Raw genomic sequence first — 14391 nt, 5'->3', positions numbered from 1 at the left:
TTGGTCAAAGCTAGGAAATAAATCTTTAATGTCTCTTTTTTGTCTTTGCATTTCTTTATTTTAAAGATAAAATCCTTCATGAGTCCATATTGGCATTTTTTTTAATTTTTTATTGTTATGTTAATCACCATATATTACATCATTAGTTTTTGGTGCAGTGTTCCATGATTCATTGTTTGTTCATAACACCCAGTGCTCCATGCAGAACGTGCCCTCCTCAATACCCATCACCAGGCTAACCCATCCCCCTACCCCCCTCCCCTCTAGAACCCTCAGTTTGTTTTTCAGAGTCCATCATCTCTCATGGTTCGTCTCCCCCTCTGACATACTCCCCTTTTCTTCCTCTCCTGTTATCTTCTTCTTTTTCTTTTTTCTTAAAATATGTTGCGTTATTTGTTTCAGAGGTACAGAACTGTGATTCAACAGTCTTGCACAATTCACAGCGCTCACCGTAGCACATACCCTCCCCAATGTCTATCACCCAGCCACCCCATCCCTCCCACCCCCAACCACTCCAGTAACAAAACCCGTTGCGAAAAACCATATTGGCATTTTTAATTCAAATTTAGAATTATAGAACTCTAACTTACTATTTTTATTTAACTTCCCTAATTTTATGTTTATATCTCTTAAGCTGAAAATTTTGATTCCTAATGGCATTAACATAATCCTTACTTGTTTTACCCTAAAATATAAGTAACAGTCGCAAAATAGCAATAATAATACAATTACTCTACCAAAAACAGTTCAAGATTTTTCTTGTAGTTCTTTTTATCCTACAGGTATACTCTGCTAGGTTCTACCACCAAGGTACTATGTTTTTTTTAAAAGTCATTTGGAATATTTTTCCTTTGTGTGATTGTGCTACCCACTGGTTATACCAGTTCATTTATACCATGTTGCTTTCCATTTTAGAGATTGCTTCTTTTTTTTAAGTAGGCTCCACACTAGGCCCCAACGTGGGGCTCGAACTCCTGACCCTGAGATCAAGACCTGTGCTGAGATCAAGAGTCAGACACTTAACTGACCAAGCCGCCCAGGCGCCCCTAGACATTGCTTTTTAAACTTAATTTTGGGGCGCCTGGGTGGCTCAGTCGTTAAGTGTCTGCCTTCGGCTCGGGTCATGATCCCGGGGTCCTGGCATCGAGCCCCGCATTGGGCTCCCTGCTCGGCGGGAAGCCTGCTTCTCCCTCCCCCACTCCCCCTGCTGGTGTTCCCTCTCTCGCTGTGTCTCTCTCTGTCAAATAAATAAATAAAATCTTTTTAAAAAAATAAATAAATAAACCTAATTTTGATTTATACTCATATAAAGTAGTTATATAGTTCTAAAGTCAAATATACAAAACAAAGTCTATTCCTAGAAATCCAGCTTCTACGCCAATCACCTCCACCCTATTGCCTCCCCTCTTAACCCTAAGTAACATTTCTTTTGTTTTTGGTGTATCCTTCTGTTTGCTTCTTTAAAATACAATCAAATGTATGATATATTTGTATCCTATTCTCTTAGGTAAGTGATACTTATCTATACTGCCATGTATACTTACCTACACACATACCATGCACTCTTTTTTTTCACATTCCATAGTAGAAAGTATATATAGTCCTCCTTTCTTTTTTTTTTCCCCCTCCTTTCTTTTTCCAGTGCATGTGACACATTGTGTGGATGTGTTAGAGAACTTTTTGATGGGGAAACTGAGTTGTATAATCTATATAACATATTTGTTTATTGTAATCTGGATAGGAAAATATTACTACCAGGTAAAGAGAACAAATCATCTACTACTGCAAGCCACATCAATGAATAAGCTCCTCTGTGGGCTATAGGCTTTCCAAGACATGGACTAGAAGTAGGGGCTGGGGTTCTTAGGGATGGTTTTGCGTCCCATAGACCATTAAAGATAGACAAGGTTTAAATAGATGAGGAAGGAGGATGTTTCAGGTTTAGGGAAATGGTGTAAGTAGAAGTCTAGACTCTAGAAGTAAAGGACAGATTCAGGGAGTTGTGAATAAACCAGTGGGTTTTGAGCAGAAAGATTATATAGGAGCAGACTGGAAAATGAATCTGAGTTCACCTGTTGAGGGCTCTGACTACCAGTCTAGAAATTTTACTGTTTCTATAAGCACAGCTTTCAACCATTGTCTATTGAGAAACCTCTAGTGGTTCCCCAGGAACAGGAATTTGAACAAGCAATAGGACATCTGAACTTCACTGCCAGACTACTCCTGCCAGAAAAAAGTGTAAGGTGACTTAGCGGTGTGGGGGAGACCAGGACTTAAGTGAGACATTGGCCGTGGCAAAAGAAATATAAGAACTTAGGGGGCAAAAAAAGAATTTAGGGGCTCCTGACTGGCTCAGTCGGTGGAGTGTGTGACTCTTGATTTTGGGGTTGTGAGTTTGAGCCCTATGTCGGGTGTAGAGATTACTTCAAAATAAAATCTTGAAATAAACAAAGAGAGAGAAAGAGAGAGAGAGAAGGAAGGAAGGAGGGAAGGAGAAAGAAAGAAAGAAAAAAAGAAATCCAAGGTGGGGGAGTAGCGAAGAAGGGAGAAAGGAATATCAAAGATAACTGTCATTTCCAGTTTGGGTTCAGGAGTAAGACGGTGGCATCAGGCCCTAGCCCTGCTTTCTGCGGACTGACAGCAACACATTTTCTCTGGAGGAGAGGAGAACTCAAAATACAGTGGTTCGGTCATTGGCATTAGCGTGGGGAGTGCGCCCTCTAGTGTTTATGGCCGGTTCGGAAGCTTCTTGGAGGTCTGGAAACGCAGTCTGGGTTCAGAACGTAGATAAACTCTGCTTTATCCAGATCCTCATTGCTCTCCTTCCCTCTCTTACTCAGGGTATTGCAGGCACGGATGTAGCAAAGGAGGCATCAGACATCATCCTAACAGATGACAACTTCACCAGCATTGTGAAGGCAGTGATGTGGGGGCGAAACGTCTATGACAGCATCTCTAAGTTTCTGCAGTTCCAACTCACTGTCAACGTGGTAGCGGTGATCGTGGCCTTCACCGGAGCCTGTATCACTCAGGTGAAAGGAGTGCGGGGTGGGCCGGGAGGAGAGGGTTGAGGCGGGGGCTAGGGAACATGGGGAGTGGGGTCCTGGCTACTGAGGATTAAGGACAAGAGTTCCCCCAGGGGGGTTGGGGCAGGAGTTAGCTCTCCTAGGTCTCCATCTGCCCATGCAGGGGAAAAATGAGAAGTTATCTACCGCTAATTTAGCCCATGCATGTTAGCCACTATGATGAGTACTTCTATGGTCTTCAGAAACAACCTTGCAAAGTGGGTATTCTCCCCATTTTACAGGCGAGGAACCCAAGGCTTAAAGAGGTTAAGTAACTTTCTCAAGGGCACTCAGCTAATAAATGGCCAGATCCAAAGTCTAGGTGGATAGCGGGAGGTAGGCCGTTGCAGGGGCAAAGCTGAGGCTGATGAGTGAGGTAGAGGCTGGTTTTCGAGGAAAGCTAAAAGAACTGGTGCTTCTTTCCACCAGGATTCCCCACTGAAAGCCGTGCAGATGTTGTGGGTTAACCTAATCATGGACACTTTTGCCTCACTGGCCCTGGCCACGGAGCCTCCTACAGAGTCTCTGTTGAAGCGTCGCCCCTATGGCCGAAATAAGCCTCTGATCTCACGTACTATGATGAAGAACATCTTGGGCCACGCTGTCTATCAGCTCACCGTCATCTTCTTCCTCGTCTTTGCCGGTGAGCCAAGGTTGGGGCTGGGGCTGGGGACAGGGGTCGGAGTGCAAAGCAGAGATGGGGACAGAGAATGGCCCAAGGGAGCAAGCTGAGCACGGGACAGGGGATGACAGCAGCTGCACCCACTGGGGGTGTCCCTTGCCCCGCTATGTGGCACATCATACTATTTGACATGCTCCTCTTGAGAATTTCACTGGGTGGCTTTCTGTAGTTCTTTTATTTTTTAAAGATTATAAAACTAAAGCTCGGGTCACGTGGTGAGTAAATAGTGGCACTAAGATGGAGCCTGTTGTCTGCCGGACCCTCATGCAGCTTTCCCCCCACGCTGCACCTTAAGAAGTCAAAGTCACTGGAGCGGACGCGGAGAGAGAGTCAGATATGCTGAGACCAGAGCTGACACTTAAAGTGTTTGATAACTAGTGTAGCTCAGATACTGACCCATTAGAATGGACACCAGCCGTAAGCCACCAGCTTGGCCATACCAGCGTGCTGTTCTGACTCAACCTGAGCCCTCTCGGACACCATACTTAACCCGCTAATGCTTCCTTTGTCCCCACTAGGTGAGAAATTCTTTGACATTGATAGCGGGAGGAAGGCGCCTCTACACTCGCCCCCCAGCCAGCACTACACCATTATTTTCAACACCTTTGTGCTGATGCAGCTCTTCAACGAGATCAATTCCCGCAAGATCCATGGAGAGAGGAACGTCTTCGCAGGCATCTTCCGCAACCTCATCTTCTGCGCCGTGGTCCTGGGCACCTTCATCAGCCAGGTGAGCCTCTGGCTGGAGTCGGGGCAGGAGGGCTGGGATGGCAGAGGTCAGAAGCAGGGAACAGGGTTCCCTAGGTACCCAGGAGAAGCAGGGAGGGAAGGATGGGGACTCGGGCTGCAGATCGAACGCTTTTGGATTCCCAGTTGGCCTCCATTTGCCCATCGCTCTGGAACTGGAGCCTGCTGGGTCAAGTGCTGCGGTGCAAGGCAACACGTTGGTGGCAAATAAAATATGATTGGTGGGATCCTTTCCTTGTCTTTCTAAAGAACAGAAATTTCACAGAGTGGCCAAGAAGAGGGTCACTCCCCGCCGTCCTTTGCATGCCTCCTGCCAGCGTACGTGAGACGTGCGGGTACATGCCGTAGGGCTCTGTCCTTGTCTCTGCCCCTTCGCTCCTGAGGGGCCCTGGTAGAAAACGCTGCGCAGTTCGCAGACAGAGAGGAGTGTGGCATGGCGCACAGGCAAATGGACAGATAAGCCTCTTGTAGAACTGAGGTCAAGGGCGTGGCTGCCCTGGTGGTGAAAGGATTGGGTCCCTTCCTCCTTGCCCTAGTCCCAGGTACACTGAACACCTGCAGACACAGGAGACTGTGAGCTCGCCCTATACTAAGGGCTTCTGCCCTCCGCAGCCGGGGTCCCCCTCATTGGCCCTGCTCTTCGATTCCTCCTCTCTGTGCCTTCTCTTGGCACCTCACCCACTGGCTGCAGTCACGAGAAGCCTCCAGCCCCCCTGGATCTGCCCCTCTTACCTTAATAATATCCATAGTAAGTAGCTCTGTCTCCCCCTCAGAGTCTCTAGAAAGACTGTGTCTGTCTTCTCTTCTCCCCTTCCAGATTTCTTCTTTCTCCTCCTCCAACAAGCAGATCAGGACTGGCACCACAGGGATCCTGGGCCAGGGCTCTGACGTCACTTTGGTGGCCTCGGCTAGAGGGCTAGCTGCCCATGACTCGCCTCCCTGATGGTGGGCTGCCTCTTTGTCTGTTCTAGATTCTCATTGTGGAGTTTGGGGGCAAACCCTTCAGTTGTACGAAGCTCACCCTGTCTCAGTGGTTTTGGTGTCTCTTCATCGGCATCGGCGAACTGCTGTGGGGCCAGGTGAGTACCGGCAGGCTTGCCCCATGCGCGGTGGGCACACGCTCTCTCCTCTGGAGGAGACAGGACATGCAATGGCGGCACCTCCCGGCTCCTCGCCAGCATCTTCTCCTTCCCCCCCCTTCCTCCCCCCTCTTTTCGAGGTTTTCCCGTCTTGCAGGATCCTGGAGTAGCATGATCAGTGCCCACCATTTCCGAGTCTTTGGATCTCTTCTCTAACCATGCCCAGAGGCAGGCAGATCCAAAAGTAAGGGTCTTAGAAGTAGAAGTTTACAGAGCAGAAGTCTTTATTTTAATGAAGCCACAGTCTGGCTGTGAGCTGCTGATCTGACCTAGTTTAGGGCTCCCCTGCCCGTCATGTTCACCACGGCCTTACTGAGTTGACTGGGTTGAATGGCTGACTCTCACCTTAGATAAATCTAGACCCACCAGGTCTCCAGAGAAGCAATGTAGCACCCAGTTCAGAGCATGGACTCTGGGACTGGCTACCCGATTCAAACGAATCCCACATCTCCTTTCTACAAGTTGAATCACTTTGAGCAAGTGCCTTAACCACTCTGTGCCTCCTCAGTCTCCTCAAGTTAGGAGAACAGGATCATTGTTCATCGTTGTTAATCAGCCAATCAGTTACAACACAGAAATGACTTAGAACAATGTCTAGTGCCCTCTAAGTACACAGTAAAAGTTAGCTATGAACATGATAATAGGATCAGGTCCGGTAAGTTTTGTTCCTTCCCAGATACCACTTTGCACATCCCCCTCATCCTCAGCTCTGAGCCAGACCAAGCTCTGCTTTACAGACCTCCAGTCTCTACCGATGGGCACCTAGCCACCTGGGTAATGGCTTTGCTCTAAGTGGCCCCAGAGGTCCTTCCCTGGGACTGCAGACCTTCCCCCATAGACCTGCTAGTTGTTTCTTTCCTACATCCCAGATGCCTCCCTGATCAGTTGCTGTCCCAGTTCCTACCATGAGTCCCTCCACCCTGTTCTGTTTGGTGGCGTTTCTTTACCATCGGTCCCTTTTACACCTGGGTGAAGTTTGGTTGTTTCACCAACTGTCTGAAACTCCCGTCTGGGTCTGGTCTCACACATGACCACACAGTCTTGAGGCTAGAGACCAGCCTTCCTTCTGCATCACAGCAGCTCCTTCCAATCATCCAAAAGCAGACATTCTGCCCATTTCAAAGTCCTTGACTCCATGTTGGACTGCTCATACAGTCCCTCTCTCATCCCAGCCCTGTCTACTCCTCGTCTGTGTGTCGGGGAGAACTGATTGACTGAGCTTCTGGAGTGACTTATTTTGAATTGCAAGCCCGACGTACTGCCCATGTCTGATGACACTTGTATATCCCCTCTTCCCCAGCCTGCCCCACCCACTTCCTCGCCCCAAGCCCAAGAAAACCTCTAGTACCCTTCCACCCTTGTTTTATAGCACAGGAATTACTTTGCACACGGTAACTAGAAGAGGGCCCTTCCCTTCCGACGCTTCCCTTCCCTTTGCCCATACACTCGCAATGGGATCATCCTCTCCTATCCCCAGACTTGTTTCCCCCCAGGCTCTGGTCCCTGTCCCTTCTTACCATGTGTCATGCATTATAGTTCTACTTCCCTTAAGAGACACATGGCAAAATAGAAATGAAGAACCGAGACAAAAGGAGAATCAAGTATATAACCAACTAGGCAGATGGCTGGCCGCACGTGCGAATGTCAGTTCTCCTTCGCGTGTCCACAAATACGGAAAACCTTCCTGAGGGCCTGCCATTTGGTAGGCCCTGAGGAGTGCTTGCCTGGCTAGGTTGGCACCTCTCCCACTGGCCCCCGCAACGGGTGATGGGGCAAAGAGTGACCTACGCGAGGGCCTGACCTCCCGTGAGCTGAGGGACCGCCCTCTCACCCTGATTCTGGTGTCGCCCCTTTTGCTGCACCTGTTCTCAGATCATCTCCACGATACCTACCCAATCCCTGAAGTTCCTGAAGGAGGCTGGGCACGGCACCACCAAAGAGGAGATCACCAAGGACGCAGAGGGGCTGGACGAAATTGACCACGCAGAGATGGAGCTGCGCCGAGGCCAGATCCTCTGGTTCCGGGGCCTGAACCGTATCCAGACTCAGGTACTCTGATAGTGGCCTGTCCCCCTGCCGGGAGAAGACATCTCTCCGTGTTGGGAAGTGTGGGAGGGGCAGCCGCTCTTGGCTTCCAACATCTCTTCCCTCCCTAAGGCTCACTGCCGGTGGGCAGCCCGAGCTCCCTAGCTCCAGGGCCGAGCTGCCCGGGCCTCTCTGAGAGGAGAGGAGTCATAGGGCCCAGAGCACCGGACGCAAACTGGTAGCATCGTGCTTTAGCTTCCAGTCGGTTCTAAAGCTCATTTTGCCACCCTCCCTGGGGCCAGCAAGCTTCCTGTGTAAGGTCTCTTGCAAGCACCAGACCTGACGTCAGGGTGGGAGATGTTCAGAGTCTATCCCTACCCTTCAGAAGGAAGGAGTTAGACAATATCCCTAAGGCAGCATCGCCAGCATACACTTTGTATGCATCCCCAAGCTGCTGTGAGGGTAACACAGCCATTATCTGGAGGGGTCTTTGTAAAAGAAACTCACCCTCTCATATCTTCCCCACTCACACTTTAAGGCCATGGTGGGGAATCTGACGGCTCAGTGTGTATAAATGACAAAAGTCTCTCAATGCCTGAGTATCTTTTGCAGGATTCAGATTTGCTTCCCCAAAAGGAAGAAGCTATAATTTCCTCAAACCTTTTCCCTTCTCGCAATTTCTGAAAGAGCATAGATGGCTGCTCTTAAGCGCCCTGCCTATGGAGCCCTACAGTAACGTTTTTTCCTCCCACTTTCCATGCAGCAACTGTAACCACCTGCTCCTGGGTGGGCGGGCTGGTCTAGGCCCTGGTCATTCTATCAGGTTCCCTGTTCTTGCCCTATATGCCTCTGTTCTATGAGTCCTGAGATTTCCCATCTCCAGAGAGCAGGCCTATTCCTCTCTGCTGGTTGGCTGGAGATCCCAGAAACAAGTTCCACTCTCAGAAATTAGCTGCCGATGGCGTAGAAAGTTCCCTAGTCAAGCCCACCTCGTTCGGTCATAGGGAAGAGAGATCAAATGAATCCTCACCACTGCATACCTGCCGGGAACTTGTCCCCCATAGGCAAGACGGTGACGGAAGTGGGAAGGCAGGGCTCGTTAGAGAAGCACTGGGGTTCCTTTCTGCTCCCTCGGGTTCCTCCCCGCAGAGAGGGAAACTCCCCAGGGCCTGCAAACCCCACCCTCACCCCCCTCCAGGCCACTGGCTCTTGTCTCTAAAGCCCCGGTGCTTTCCTTCAGGTCTGCTCCTTTCAAAATAACCTGTCTGCTTTTCTCCCTTCAGGGTCACTGCCTCCTCTTCTCCTATGTGATATTGTTTTTTCCCTAGCCCAGGATTCCCTCGTTCCGGCATCTCCTTGGCCCCTCGCCAGCCTTCCATCGCGGGGGGCTGAGCTTCATGGATCTCCCTTCCCCTCTACTCCCAATTCCCACTCCCTTGACTCTACACCTCTGGGTTCGGATGCACGACCTGCACAGTTTTCACTGTGGAAGTGGGGGCCTTGTGACGTTAGCAAGCTCAGGAAAGTACCTTCCGCGTAGCGGTCCCCCCTCCCCATGTGCAGCCCCTTCCCTCCCACGGGATCAGGCCGCTCCGTATCCCGGAACTAAAAACTGTATAACGTGATGAAGGGATGGTAGTTTAGCTCAGACTTTGGTCTGAATCCGGAAACCAACCCTCAACATTCCGTGGCTTCTCAGGAAGCTTTATAAATAAGAACAACTGTCTGTCTCCTAAGGTGCCTGTTTTGTCACCTTCTCACCTGGGGAAGCAAAGCGAAATGGATGGAGTCAGCCCCTGCTATTAAGCCTGTGGGCGTTTTTTAAGATGGTGCTACCAGATCCTGAAGGATAGAGGAATTCCTTTTGATTTGTTCCTTGTCACTTGGGGGTCAGGGATCAGGACAGTAGGTTTGTCCCAGGCCCCAGACCAAGGCCGTGGTTGGTAACCAAACGGCACGAATCACCTCTGTGTCTGAGAAGTAGGACACAGAGAACCAGAGACCACTTGCTAGACTGTAGCCACTGACCACCGCCACCAACCAGCACGTCTTGCTCCCCTGCCCTCGGTCTAGCTACCGAGTTATTGTCAGACGTTGCCAGACGTTTCAGGAGCCCCGGTGCCGGTGGCATTCTCGCTAAGGAGTCTGGCTGCTGGGTTCCTGAGCTCCCTTCTCAGGGGCCCTGTCTGCTTCAGCCCAAGGAGCAGGGTCTCAGGACACCCAGAAGCAGGTGAGCCCGGCAGTTGGGGTCTAGGAGCCTTTCCACCCCAGCCGCCTGTGTGTGGCCTCCTACCTGCCTCGCTTTTTTTCTTTAAAAACGCAGGAATTCTTGTCCTGCAAAATCTGCAAAAATCGATAGTCAACTTAATTGGTTCAGAGGTTCCTGAGGCTCAAAATTCAGTTACTATATTATACTCCACCTTCTATCTTAAATGGCATGCCTTATTTTTTAAGACTACAGGTCAACACAATGAATAAGCTGACACTCTCTGTTAGGGGTCACGGGGCAGAGAAGTCCCTTTAAATTGTAGATACTTTTGGACACCCGCACACCTAAAATGTCCTTCGTAGGCTGCAAGGGAAGAGAAGACCGGATTCTGGCTGGGTATTTGGACTCCATGGCAAATTGTTCTTGAAAGGAAGTGGGCTGTGCAATTAATGGTTTTCCCCTTCTCCTCACCGTTGCTTTGTGTATGAGGGAAACTTCTCTCTTGCTCCTGCTCCTATCCCCTTTTCCCAGCACTTTCCGTCCCCCTGCCCTAACCCTCCAGGATCCCCGCCCCGACCTGTTTCTTCCCCTCTCTCTGGACTGTGCAGCAAAGCTGTCTCACTCTCTGATTCTTTGCAGATCGACGTAATTAACACATTCCAGACGGGAGCCTCTTTTAAGGGAGTCCTAAAGCGACAGACCATGGGGCAGCACCTTGATGTTAAACATGTTCCTAGCTCATCCTATGTAACAGTTGCGCCAGTCACATCTCCCCCCACCACTTCTGTTCCTGCTGCTGTCTCATCTCCTACTCTGGGCAGTGAGTGAGAGTCTATTATGATGCATGATTTGCTAGAATGACCACAAGAGAGCACGTGGCATCCACTTTAACAAACCGTGGCATCCACTTTAACCAACTGTGGTTATCTTTTCCTTTTGGTTTTTCCCTTTGACCTCTGACTTAAGGGAAGAAAAATGGGACAGAAATCCCAATCCCAAAGCAGGCTGTGTGCCCTTTTATTTTATTTTATTTTTTAATGTTGAAAAACTATTAAACCATAATCATTTTAACGACAATAATCCTGCTTTCTGATCGTTCCTCTGCATTGCCTGTTTCTTCCTTGAGTTTTTTGTTTGTTTGGTTTTACTTTGAGTTGTTTGTTGGTTGGTTGGTTTTGCTTTGTTTGGATATGTTGTTGCTCCTCTCCTCTCCTGCTCCTTTGAGTCTAAACTTGATCTCCTGAGGTTAGAGGCGAGGTTGGGCCAATGAAAACCCAGCCCTCTCTTCCTGGGAGGGAAGGGGGACAAGTTTCAGATCTCCTGAAAGAGAATATGAAGAGAGCTACCCTTCCCATGGGCTTTTCTACCAGGAGATCCCTCATCATTGAGCCGACATTGAACTTGGCCGATAATAACAGTCCTTCTGGGCTACCGCCCTGTCGTGAGCTGGCAACATTGGCGTAGAAGCTGCAGCTGAGCGTGAAGAAAAGAAGGAGCTCAGTTCAGTTGCACAGGGCTGCGTGTCCCCGAGGTTTCACTTTTCAGGGACGGCAAACCAAGCTCTGGTCTAAGAATCAATGTATTCACATCTGGGCAGGAGAAATGTATATGCAAAGGTCCAAATAACTTAATTTTCTTCACTCCAGCTTTTTCCTTTTTAGGAATTTCTGAAGAGCAACTTTTGTTTTGTTTTGGTCTTTTGCTTCCCCTTTCCTCTAGTTTGACTGTCTCACCCATAGCCAACCCTTCACGCCTTATTTTGCACATGAAGTTTTAGGTGCCTCTTTCTGGGCCAGCCTATCAGCTGGAACATTGTCAGTGTTTAACCTAAGATCTGGTGCTCCCATCAGGAGATGGTTGGATTCTTGCTAATGCTTATGCCTTACAATTCCGGGTCATTTCACCTTCCCCAAATGGGACACAGAGAGGAGAGAAGGCTCTTTGCTGATAGTGCTATTAAGGTATTTGGTGGGGAAGAAGTCTCCGTGTATTAAGTCTATTGTGAGCTTCAGATATTTGACTATTTTATTTATCTCTTCTTCCCCCATCCCCCCAAAACCCCAGAAGGGAGGGCACGGTAAAGAAAGAACAGTTGCATTATCTGTGGTTCACGTGATTGTGAGCTGTGCAGGTTAACCAGAATCAGATTATTTGTTGTCTTTGTGGCCAAATGTAAGTATTCTGGTGTGAGATATGAGGGGTGGGGTTTTCTATAGATACATATTTCTTTAGGCCCTAAAGCAGTCAAAGAACTAAGTAAGTCTTACCCTGCAAAAATCTAAGAGCTTCTCCCTCTAGTCCTTCCACATTCCTTTCTTATTTCCTTTTTTCTTCTAGCTTTTCCCTGTCCTTCTAACTAGTATCTGTTCTTTTTTAATCATGCCTTTCTGTGAGGAAGGGCTAGTGTCAGCTGTCCCAATGATTTGAAGGTGGAAAGAGACTAAGCAGAAGACAGAGCCCATCGGGTTCTTATGGAATTGCTCTTATGGAAAAGAGGGTAAGCTGCTGACCCTCAAAGGCAGAAATTGAGTCAGGAGACAGCCACACCCGCGCTCTCTCCAGCTGCTCCTACTTACCCAGATGTCCCAGAAGAAATAGTCACGCATTTCAGGACCCCCGTCCCCATTCCAGATCTCCAAGTGAATTCAGTTATTTGTCTAACCTTCGGTAGATAAATCTTTAAGATTTCCCTCTGTAGGAAAACCCTTAATTCCTTCTCTTCCCCTGGTTTCTGAAAAGAGAACAGAAGACTATAGAATCTAGCTGAAGAAATGGAGTCTTCATCTGCCCATTCACTGAGCTCCAGAGAGTGGTCCTTAGCCCTCATACCTAATCGAAAGGTCCAGCCTGGTAAGGACTCCTGAGACACGAGAAACAGTCGCCCTTCAATCAGCCACTTCTATGTGTAGGACAGGCGCCACAGAAGAGCCATGTCCCAGAGGTTTTGGGGGACAGTAACTGGGGAAGGACGGGCTGATTGGCTGAATGGAGAATGCCTACAGCTTTCACAGTGACCACTTCACTAGCTGTGTCTTGTTCCCCGTACTCTGCTCACGCACCAGGCATCAGGGAAGGAGGATGCCACCTTTGCTTGGGGTAGACTGGTGGTGATGTATCTGTGTGATTGTTCATCAGCATGTGTTATATATTCTCTGTTGGAGCTGAGGAGCATTCTGGCACAGCCCCAAGCCCTCCACCCCCCACCCTTCTCTCCCCCACCAGGCCACTAGAGGTGCCGCCTAGTTCCCTGACTCCTCTTCCTTCAAGCTTCCCTTGCAGGATGCTGGTTTCCCTTTAGATTCTAGAAGCCCTGCAGTCTAGCCGGATGACTGTTCCTTGCTCCCCCAAAGAAGATATTTTCCCTATTGTTTCCATCTACCCATTCCAATTCACTTTTATCTCCCTTATTGTTTGCCTGTAACAGTGTTATTGATCACCCCAACAGGTGAGAGGAAAAGCCAGAAAACAGGGCTCCAGACCCTGGCTCTAACCCCAATTTTTAAAAATCTGTTTTCTATTGGATTTCACATATAATTATTTTCATTAAGTATTCAGTTGCTTCAAAAATAAATAGAAGCAAGAAGTTTGAAAATCACTGATATTGAAGATAACCAACTGGTGGTGTAAAAAGGTACCTCTTCTTCTGCAGCACTTGTTAAAAACTTGGAAATCTCAAGAGCAGGTGAAAAGTGTGGGCTATGTCATCCCTCCTTACAGGGGGTGGTATGGCTTTGAACCCATCTCTTGACCAGGGAGAAGGCACTGGGTTTGGACTCACTTCATCCAAGGTGCCTTGCTCTCAGATTTGACGGAGATCAGTTAAAGCTTGGGGGCCTCTGGAAGACCAAATGGAGCCTCTGTTCCATCTGATCTCACCTAGGTCTGGAGCAAAGAGAACATGACAGGTAAAATTCACCCATCAGATTGTCAACAGCAGTCAGAGAAGGATGGAAACGTAGGTCCTTGCCTTCTGTTCAGCATGGCGAATGTGCGCCCAGGTTCCTTGCTTCTTCTTGGCTGAAGTGTGGAGCCGATTCTACCGAGCAGCAGAGAGTCCTTTGCCTTCTAAGCTCTGGGCACCCACAGTCCTGGGTGGGCAAGCTGTTGGGGCGTGAGGCAAGGTAAGGAAAGCCGTAGCCAGCGAAGACACAGCTTCAGTGAATCCTCCTCATGTGTTAGTCTTGACGGGTCTATCTAGGAATAGCATTGCCTGACTCTTTATGTCTCCTTTGTCTGCACATTCTTGCCTCTTCTCTAGGGACCTATTCTTTGCTGAAACAACAGAGGCACGGAAGAGGGGCCCTAGGCCACCACTCAGCCTCCTTCCCTTGCCCCTCCTACCATACCAGTCTCTCCGGCAGTAGCCTCATTTCTTTCCTGAGGGAGTGATTTTTGGACAAGACTAGGCTCAGCCACCTCCCCACCACCAAAACCATCCTCCAGCCACGTTCCTCTCCCTTGGCCTCTCTCTCCCACCGTCTCGGGATCCAACCTACTGCCCCAACCCCAATTCTGCCAACCCAG

General features: G+C 49.0%; 1 protein-coding gene across 8 annotated transcripts in view; it reads left to right on the top strand.

Moving 5' to 3' along the window:
• Nucleotides 1-14391, top strand: part of ATP2B4 (ATPase plasma membrane Ca2+ transporting 4) — a 94289-nt gene that overhangs the window by 74050 nt on the left and 5848 nt on the right. For 5 of the 8 annotated variants that reach the window (XM_027611040.1, XM_027611035.1, XM_027611036.2 and 2 more), the window contains 5 exons: nucleotides 2841-3032; nucleotides 3495-3708; nucleotides 4266-4477; nucleotides 5466-5573; nucleotides 7506-7682. In XM_027611040.1, the coding sequence (XP_027466841.1) occupies nucleotides 2841-3032; nucleotides 3495-3708; nucleotides 4266-4477; nucleotides 5466-5573; nucleotides 7506-7682 (903 nt within the window). Of the gene's footprint in view, nucleotides 1-2840; nucleotides 3033-3494; nucleotides 3709-4265; nucleotides 4478-5465; nucleotides 5574-7505; nucleotides 7683-10506; nucleotides 10688-14391 lie in introns of all 8 variants that reach the window. The other 3 variants (XM_027611042.2, XM_027611041.2, XM_027611043.1) reach the window with 2 other exon arrangements.

Source organism: Zalophus californianus, chromosome 10, assembly GCF_009762305.2.
Source record: "Zalophus californianus isolate mZalCal1 chromosome 10, mZalCal1.pri.v2, whole genome shotgun sequence".
Taxonomy (NCBI): Eukaryota; Metazoa; Chordata; class Mammalia; order Carnivora; family Otariidae; genus Zalophus; species Zalophus californianus.
The sequence above is the reverse complement of the archived record's forward strand: the minus strand, read 5'-3'. Positions and strand labels throughout refer to the sequence as shown.